This window comes from Sinocyclocheilus grahami, unplaced genomic scaffold, assembly GCF_001515645.1.
Source record: "Sinocyclocheilus grahami isolate Dianchi unplaced genomic scaffold, SAMN03320097.WGS_v1.1 scaffold125.1, whole genome shotgun sequence".
Classification (NCBI taxonomy): Eukaryota; Metazoa; Chordata; class Actinopteri; order Cypriniformes; family Cyprinidae; genus Sinocyclocheilus; species Sinocyclocheilus grahami.
The window spans coordinates 1466200-1475990 of NW_015505304.1; the positions used below are offsets into that span (position 1 = coordinate 1466200).

The 9791-nt window shown below is 39.1% G+C and overlaps 1 protein-coding gene across 1 annotated transcript in view; it reads right to left on the reverse strand.

Moving 5' to 3' along the window:
* Nucleotides 1-4714, reverse strand: part of LOC107590158 (calcium-dependent secretion activator 1) — a 125618-nt gene extending 120904 nt beyond the window's left edge. Inside the window, exons 1-2 of the mRNA XM_016278774.1 lie at nt 4626-4714; nt 4125-4482 (exon numbers count right to left, since the gene is read on the reverse strand). Coding sequence (XP_016134260.1) covers nt 4125-4460 — 336 coding nt within the window. The 5' untranslated portion in view covers nt 4461-4482; nt 4626-4714. The remainder of the gene's footprint in view (nt 1-4124; nt 4483-4625) is intronic.
* Nucleotides 4715-9791: the final 5077 nt, after the last annotated feature.

Here is a 9791-nt window from a genome sequence, read left to right on the forward strand (position 1 = left end):
CTTTCTCCCCCTAAAACCATTAATCCCCCAGTCTTTTACCATTCAGTCTTGCCCCTGTTTTTTTTTTTTTTTTTTTGTCCAATTTTCAAATAATTTTTTGCTTCAAATCTAAGTTCGTAATGGTGCGATTTACCTTGTGTCTGCTGGTTTGGTTCATAACTCTTTAACAAATACTTTTTTTAAGTCCTGATGAGTGAATGGGAAAATTGCCTCTGAAGCCAAAGCCGCTGAAAATGTATGGTAGGACTGTTTCACTCTATTAAGCATTGTGATGCCACCATAAAAAAGCTGACTGACTCTTACAACTGTAAGGCGGCGTGCTCTTTAGTAATACCTAGGTAATCTACTACAGCTAAACATAGATACTACCATATTGTTGTTGGACATCACATCTGGCACTGAGGTTAATGGAGTTCAAACTCCATATTGTGCCAGCTCTTGCTCTCTGTCCTAATAAACGTCTCTATTTGTGACTTTTTTTGTTGTTTTATGCAAAAGTCATTAGCGGCATAATTGACTGGGTTTTAGATGTGCATGCATGCTCAGTGTAACTATCTTCCCTGAACAGTCTTTCTGTTGTGCCTGCTTGTCTCTAAATGTGTGCTGGTCTGTCTGTTAGTGTGTGAGAGAGTGAGAACGAGAAAGAAAGGAAGAGAGAGAAGAAATTGTAGGAAATAAATAGCTTTCTTAATTAGGCTCTCTATTCAGTGTGTGGGTGGGTACGTGCCGGAGACAGCGAGCAGCAGCAGCGTAAGACATCTGACATGGTCCTACTGATCATTAAGTATGTGACAGTGTGCACCTTGTCATCATGACTAATAAACTGACTAAACTACCATTTCTGAAGCAGACAGCAACAAGCACCATGAAGAGTTTACATATTTAGCTGGCGGCATGAACAGGTCCTGCGTTAATAAAAAACAGCAGAGCTGTTTATAATCTTAAGACGGGTGAATTAGCATGTCACTGCATCGTAATTAGAGCAAAGATGGGGGGAGGGAGGTAAACAAACACTAATGTTAATTTGATATTTCCACAGAACTTAATAACAACAACAACAACTATACACAGTATTATACAGCAAATCTAGCAAAAATTTGTGGATTTATTCAAATTTAAGGACGTTAACCTCAAGTGAAAACCAAGCAGCTTTCTTCTGTACAGTGCGGCAAATTCGCGAAACATTCAAAAGCGTGAATTGCTATTGTAATGACTGGATTTCGGAGTGAAAACTTGCTGAACAACAGTAAACAATATGACCACACGATGAATATCACTTGAATAAATATAATGAGTTTCTCAGTGTGACCATGGCAGATATCTAGCTGAAGATGTCTGACTAATGACTAGTGTAAACTATTATCTCTGTGCGCTCAGTTGTATTGAATTTCCATCTATTCCAACATGTATGGTATGACTGACCAGTGCATCTTTGCCAAATTTGGTCTCTGACCATCATGGCCTCCTAATCATCCCCATATACTGATTGGCTTCATCACTCAGTGATGGTCTCCTCTCCACCAATAAGCTGGTGTGTGGTGGGCGTTGTGGTGCAATATGGCTGCCGTCGCATCATCCAGGTGGTTGCTGCACATTGGTGGTGGTTGAGGAGATTCCCCCCTTCTATGTAAAGTGCTTCGAGTACCCAGAAAAGCGCTATATAAATGTAACAAATTATTATTAATTATTATCTTTTATTGAGAAAGCCAAATCTGAGATTAATGGGGACATCGGAGGCCCATTTTTCACAAGTTGATATGATTCTTAAGGGTCTGCATAAAATGTCTGCAACATACTTTGGTTTAAAATAACTCAATGGTCGTGTAAAACAGCACACTTTTTACCTTGTCAAAAACAGCTCTGTTCACAGCGATCCGTTTCAGTGCATGTCTCTTTAAATGATAATGAACTACTGCTCACCCCACCCCTCTCTTCCATTTTTTGTGTATTCGGTGGCGCGTTACCATCAAAAACAAAACTCTCTGAACTCTGAAATAAACTCAACTCTGAACTCTGAAATAAAGCGATGTATCTGTCATACAGTGTTTCTGTGGCTGCGGTGTGTCACATGATAAGCATGACGCGTCGCCATGGAAACAATAAAGGGAAATGTTCTAAAATAAAGGTCGCCTAAAAAAACTCACTCTGGGGGGACAGCTAGAATATTTTAAACTCACCAGTGAAAGGGTTAATTCTGCCAATCAGATTTTTCTTGGCTATGAATGATTCTGTAGAACTATAATGACAAAGAATATACAGTATAACAAAAACTCAATATATAAGGAAACCTGCTGGTTACTGATGTTTTGTCTCACATGAGTCTTATCTGTGAGGACACAACAATGGCTGGAGAATAACTTCCCACAGAGACTCTTTTTATTGTCCCAAGGCACTGGCACCGAAGACAATAGAAGCAAGCAAACAAGCCCCTGGGGACACAACCAAATAAGACAGACAGACTTGTTTTTGACCTTAGATTGCATGAAATGAAACTCACAGTGAGTCTTAAAATTAGGCGGAGCTGAAATTCAAACACTACATAATGTACTGGCTCTCAAATATCCTCTTCACAATGATAAACTCTCCAAGCTGAAGCTACTATATACGATAAACATTTTTGAACAAGGCACTCATGGATATGATGAACACTCATAAATTATTCAAGATCCTGACATAAAAGACAACTTCATTCTGTTAGAGCTCTACCTTTGAATCTAAGCCAGGAGAAAATGTCTCAAACACCAAGCCTCGATCTATCAAACATTGTGCTAATGTGGGACGGCTGCTTCTTTGTTAGTTTTCGGGATTAAAGAGCTTTGGAGCTTTCAGAAACTTGGATTTGATAGGTAAAACATCTTAAATCAACCAATCTTAGACAGAAGCATGTTTTGCATGCAACTCCACACTGCAATGGAGAGATAATGACAACTAGTAAAAACAAATTTCATCATTCCTGAATAACAATCAAGCACTTTTCCTCATAGGACCTGAGGGAATGCCTAGTGGTATTGCTATTTTCACAAGGGATTTGCCCATGAACTCCCAAAAACCATCTGGATTTATGCATCTTTATGATATCCATTGACAGCAAACGCACAAAACAAGCATTCAAAGTAACATAAAGGTTTTATCTGGCATGTTTTGGACTGTTTTTCTAAAACACACTAGTAAAAAAAATCTGCACAAGTGTGAGACTCTCAGAGTAAAAGATTATATGGGTGGTATTCTATTTTGGCCACACTAACACGCCACCTGAAACGTGCACTAAAGTGCTAACAATAGATGTCCCACTACCATTCCATCTAAACCAGTCCCACCTCAAATACAAGAAGTCTTCTTAAGCATAAGATAATCTGTATTTTAAGCCTCCACTTTTCTCTTCAACATGCTGCAAACTCAGTCAACAACAGGATATTGATTGGAAACGTTTGACAATATACAGTATTGGAAAAGGTTTCAACAGTGAAAATATGGCAGTGCACTGGCTCCTTGTTTATGTGGAACAATTTCAGAGCATTTTGTAAACATTTCTTTTAGGTGGTCTGCTTGATTTTACTCAGAGAGTTACACATATACAGTCATTATTATTTTGATATCCTGGTGAAGGCATTTGAGATGCTGGGGGGCGGAGGTGAATGGGCTCAATTTCTGAGTAACAATATTGCAAAAGGCATCTCTGCAAGTGCTCAGGTCAGTACACACTGTAAACAAAACTGTATGTTATATAACACTTTGCAACTGAGGCACTACACCGGTACAACTTTCTACTGTCTTTGCACCGTTATCTACCCTGGTGCACATTAAGATTCGATTTTTGATATTTTTAGTAAAGTACCAGAAAGGATGTGAGAAGGCTACTTACCACGAGATAACATTTATATCTTTTACATTACATTTTTTAGAGAAACAACTCTGAAATTAAACATTAAAGCATCATTTCGAGTTTTAATGCATTGGAAAATAGGAATCAATTAATTTGATGCATTTCACGTTGATTCAGATTAGCGCTGAATCAGTCATCATCTACTATATGCTGCAATTCTGTTTTTGCACAGTCAGAAGAGTGCTGATCACCAATTCTTCATTTCAACAGCAATCTGTTGCATGTGACTTTGCCCTGTTACCTTTTGCTGTCGTCTTGCCATGTCGGTCGGCTGCTTCGCATTAAACGGATAGGCAATACAGCGCATCACAAAGACGTAAAGCTGCAGCCTCTTCTTTCTCTCTTCTTCCTCCCTTTGCATCTTTTCCAAATCGTCCTTTTCCTTCTCGATCGCCACTGAGGGGCTCGGGCTCGTTGGTCGGGCATTGGTGCTTCGGCTTGGCTGCAACCCACCAGAGCTTTCGCTGGTCCTGCTTGGAGACACCCGAGGACCACCAGCCTTGGGCGCCGCCACCACTTTGCGCTCTTCTTCCACAACCCCATCCGCCTCCTCCTCGCTGGATGATGGGTCCAACATTTTAATGTAAGTTCTTGCTTCTCTGAAATCAAAATTGAGAATTCAAGTGGCGTCTTTTTTTAGTAACGAAACATCCGTAACTCGCTTCAGAGGACGAAAAAGTACGGAAGACGCTTATTTTTCCACAGCCTACAATCCAAACGCTGCATCAAAAGTGTCACTTACCCTCAGCACGAGTGATAAAGCTGCTCCAACAGCCAGTAGTCTTCCACCGAATTAAATAGTTGCTGCTTACGTGCTTTCTTCGTTTAACTCTGCGTTTACCATCCACCAGCCTTGGGCGCCGCCACCACTTTGCGCTCTTCTTCCACAACCCCATCCGCCTCCTCCTCGCTGGATGATGGGTCCAACATTTTAATGTAAGTTCTTGCTTCTCTGAAATCAAAATTGAGAATTCAAGTGGCGTCTTTTTTTAGTAACGAAACATCCGTAACTCGCTTCAGAGGACGAAAAAGTACGGAAGACGCTTATTTTTCCACAGCCTACAATCCAAACGCTGCATCAAAAGTGTCACTTACCCTCAGCACGAGTGATAAAGCTGCTCCAACAGCCAGTAGTCTTCCACCGAATTAAATAGTTGCTGCTTACGTGCTTTCTTCGTTTAACTCTGCGTTTACCATAACGGATTTAATGGAAGATAACACGGGGAGGATCGTAAAAACAAACAAAAAAAAATTCGCGGCTGTTGTTTTTCTGGTTTCCCCCGGCGGTCTTTCAATTGAGTACCGAACAGTACTGACAATACTGACAATAATGAGAGCAGCCAGCGCGGAGAGCTGACCGTGGTTCTGAACTGAAGCTGGAGGGGGAGGGGGTCATTGACGTGGTTTCCGCGACAGCACTATCGTTGTTTCTCTTCGCGCACGATGTTCACCACGTTTAATCGACCGTTAACAACTACAGCAGTTCCTGAAACATTAGACAATCAATTTAATCTTTTTCATAGTATAGAACTTTAGGGATTTATCCATGACTTCCTTTTTACTGATTTTACTTAGGTTAATCCAGCTGCACTGTTGTCTGTTGTTGTGTTTTTTCATACTGGTTTCCAAACCAGTTGTTAAATTATTCCATATTTGGCATAATTAATAATGAAAACATCTCACGGTAAAATTGGCTTGATGTGTGTGGGCCAAATCTGGCCAGAACTGAGTTCTATGTGCCATATTTGACCCAAATGAGGCCCGGAAATGTATGTTATCAGGGTAAGCAGTAACATTGTAAAAAAAAAAAGAAAAAAAAAAAGTCATTATAGTAACATCTTTGTTTCCATCCATTTTTTAAAAGATTTTATATTTTGGCATTTTTGCCTTTATAGGACAGTGTGATAACAGGAAGCGAAGTGGGAGAGAGAGCTGCCCACAAGGCTATCGGCACCATTTCCATCCATTTATATAGAAATTAATTTCTGTAATTTCTACTAGATTTTATGATATTATTTTATGTTTTGGCAGTCACTGGGCCTGTCCCTCGCACTTGCGCTCTTTGAACGTGAAAACTATATGATATGTATGTAAAGTTGTAGGAAATATAAGTAAAGTTTCTACAGAGCTTTATTTACACATTTAGAACATCAATTCTTTGAAATAAACTGTCTGATCAGTTGTTTGTAGCATATACTAATGAAGTGATAAAAAGCATCAATACAATGTGCAGCACTTTACATTTTACTTCCAAATTCTATGTAAAATCTAACTGGAAAATTTTCCTCAACATCACGTGATTCTGGAGCATGTGAGTTTCTTAACGTGATGAATGATGGCATACACTTATCCTCCGATGCTGCTCTGAAGTGGTATTAGAGATAGTGTATTAGCGATAGCATGAATTTAGTGGGCATAAAGGGCACTGGCATTTATCATGGGCCAGTCATTTTCACTTACTTCCTGTTGCTTGCATACACTCTCAAGTGGCCAAGACTGCAAGTTTTGATATTGGGATGGGCTCATTAAATTAAAACTACACTGTAAAATCCAATAGTTTACCTTACTTAGATTGAATTAGTCATATTTACTTAGCGAGCTTTACAGAAACTCGCTGATCAGATCACAGAGACAGAGCAACAACACCCGGACTCCGTTTTAATCATTCTCGGGGACTTTAATAAAGCAAATCTTTCCCGTGAACTGCCAAAATACAGACAGCATGTTACATGTCCCACCAGAGACAGTAATATACTGGACCATTGTTACTCCACAATAAAGGATGCATATCGCTCGGTCCCCAGAGCAGCTGTAGGACTCTCTGACCACTGCCTGGTTCATCTTATACCGACTTACAGGCATAAACTTAAATCTGCTAAACCTGTAGTAAAGTCTGTAAAGAGATGGACCAACGAAACAGAGCAGGCATTACAAGCCTGTTTCGACTGCACTGATTGGAGTGTTTTTGAAGCTGCCACCAACGATCTGGACGAGCTCACAGCATCTGTAACATCATATATATCAGTTTCTGTGAAGACATGTGCATCCCTACCAGGACTCATTTAACATTCAACAATGATAAGCCATGGTTCACAGCAAAACTTCGTCAGGCCAAAGAGGATGCCTACAAAAGGGGGGACAGAGTATTGTACAATCAGGCCAGAAACACACTGAATAAGGAGATTAGAGTGGCCAAGAGGAACTACGCTAAAAAACTAGAACACCAGTTTTCTGCAAATGAGCCTGCATCAGTGTGGAAAGGCCTGAAGGACATCACCAACTACAAGACACCATCCCCCAGCACTGAGGCCAATCAACAACTTGCTGAAGACCTGAATGGGTTTTACTGTAGATTTGAAACTCCGGACAGCCAGGCACAAGAACAGTTTCTTTCCCCAGGCAATCTACCTCATGAACAGTTAATGTTCTCCCATTGTGCAATTAAAGTATGTGCAATAACCTTATACTTATTTATCACCCTAAATCCTAGTACATCCCTACAACTTTATTTTATTTTATTTTATTCCTATTCTATCTATAGCACACCTGTACATACAATTTATTCTTTTTTTGTGGTTTACATTTATGCATGTGTATTTTATTCACATCTTATTTTTATTATCTGTGTGTTGTTGTTGTCTCTGTGTACTGGATGCTTGTGACACTATAACAAATTCCTTGTATGTGCAAACATACTTGGCAATAAAGCTCTTTCTTCTTCTTCTTCTTCTTCTTAGTTGTTATACTTACTAGGTTTTATTAAGTTACAGCTACTTTCAAGGCAAATAAAACAATTTACTTACTGTTTTGAGTGACACTTACTTCAAATATTCAAGTAGCCACAAAGGAACCAATGACATTAATAAACCAGTGAGAGGCAGCAGTGCACTAACATGTTGCTAATGTGCAACATAACAACAGAAAAATAAGAAAAGAAAAAGAGTCTTAATAGACTTTTCATCCATTTCCTCCATGTCTGCAGTTGTCTTTCACTAGTTGCATTTACTCGTTTCCCAAAGTCATCTTGAATGTTGAATTTTCAATACAACTGAAATATCTGAGAGAACGTCACATAAGCTAACTTCATAAATTGATGTTGATTTTCCTAAAATTTGTTTTTTTTTACTCATCATTATAGTGATTAGCGTTCCCTTTGATTGGGCACTTGGAACTTAATATTTGCTACTATGAATTAATTTCTGTTAATGCAGCAATGCATCATGAAGTCAGAGTTACTTGATTTCAAGGGAAGGAACGTAATTAATAGGTTGCTTTTAGAAGGTGATTTATCTTATAAATAAAGCATTAGTGTATTTTGTTTTGTGTTACTTAATGAGCTTATTCAAATTTAATTTGTCATAAATACCCTGAGATGCTTTTAATTGGGTTTATATAATCCTTAAATAGTGTGTGTGGTAATGTGCTAATGTAGCGAATCAGCTCATGGGGAAATATGAATAATTAACCATAACTAGTTATAATTAACTATTCATATTTTAGATCCGCTGTAGATATTTAGCTGACCACTCAGGGTCAACTGTCTTGTCAATTCTAAGAACGTTGATTTCCTGGTTAAGGGAAATAACTTTCTTACTGTACAATTCTATAAGCTTGTAACGTAAATCTGCATGATTATTGACTCCGGTTATGAGTAAACAATGAACCCGTCAAGTGTGATACAAGTAAGGTTTTATTAACTACATAAACACTTAAACTAGTCTAACATACTACATAAACACATTAAGCCGGTCTAACATACACATACACACACACACACACACACATACAGTTGGTATAGGAAAGGGTTAAAGTTTAACTCAGCATAGAAAGAGGCATAAAGAATGGATTTTATGGAACACTTTGCATGTATATTCAACAGATCAAAGCCTTCAGGGATACGTCAGATTCTAAGTTCAAACACACCTTTGTAAAAAGGTGTAACTGATACTTAATGTATCAATTAATAAGACTAAGTTTGAAACTTAGCGAGTCTCGGCGGTCTGAAAGAGATTCCTGATGCAAATCTTAAAGCTTCCCGTAGATCTTTGCTGAATTCGGGTCGATGAAAAGAACCAGTTTGAGTCAGTGTCACTTGATGAATGGAAAGGACTAGGCCGAAGAAAAGGCCTGGCACAGATGCTTTGGTATCCTGAAGCGTTTCTCACATCTTCATCTTAGCATCTCACTGAACCACCCAACAGGGCGTGTCACATGGAGCGTGGCCTTTTAAAGACTGCAGAGATTCACGCCTCTCAAGATGGGCTTGCCCAATGGGGAAGTCCGGAATCTCAAGTGGGAGTTCTGCGTTTTTATGGCCCTTTGTCTCTAAGCATGGTATTTTGCATATGTAATTCACTTGGGTGTTGATGCAGAAATTAGTAATGATTCTTAGAACATCAATATGTTGCAGAGGTATAAGCATGTAATATGCACTCTCAGTTAGATCATCCGAAGACGAATTCATAGATACTAGACATGGTAGAGTTACTTATATGAATGAGTGGTTTATCGTAAGCACGAATAAAAATAGTCTATAATACAACAGATTAATACAAAACAGCAATAATACACACAATGGCCTGAAGAAAATGGGTGTTCATTCAAAGAAGGTTTTCCTATGAATTAATTAGTAGAACAGTCCATTTCTCCTGTGCATTTGTACCCCTTGTTTCTGGAGAAAGCAGAATGAGAGCCGGCTCGCATTCCACAAGGTTGTAAATGTATCGGGTTACCATGAAACCAGGGTCTTGTTCGGCGTCCTGGGGTGTTACAAAGTATTTGTGAAATCTAGCTAACAAAATATATATTGTGTGTTGGAGTGGTCCAGACGCTACAAATTCCCCCCTTTCGAACGTTGTTGTCCATAGAATAGACAACAACGAGCGAGGTCAAGGTGCAGAACAATCGA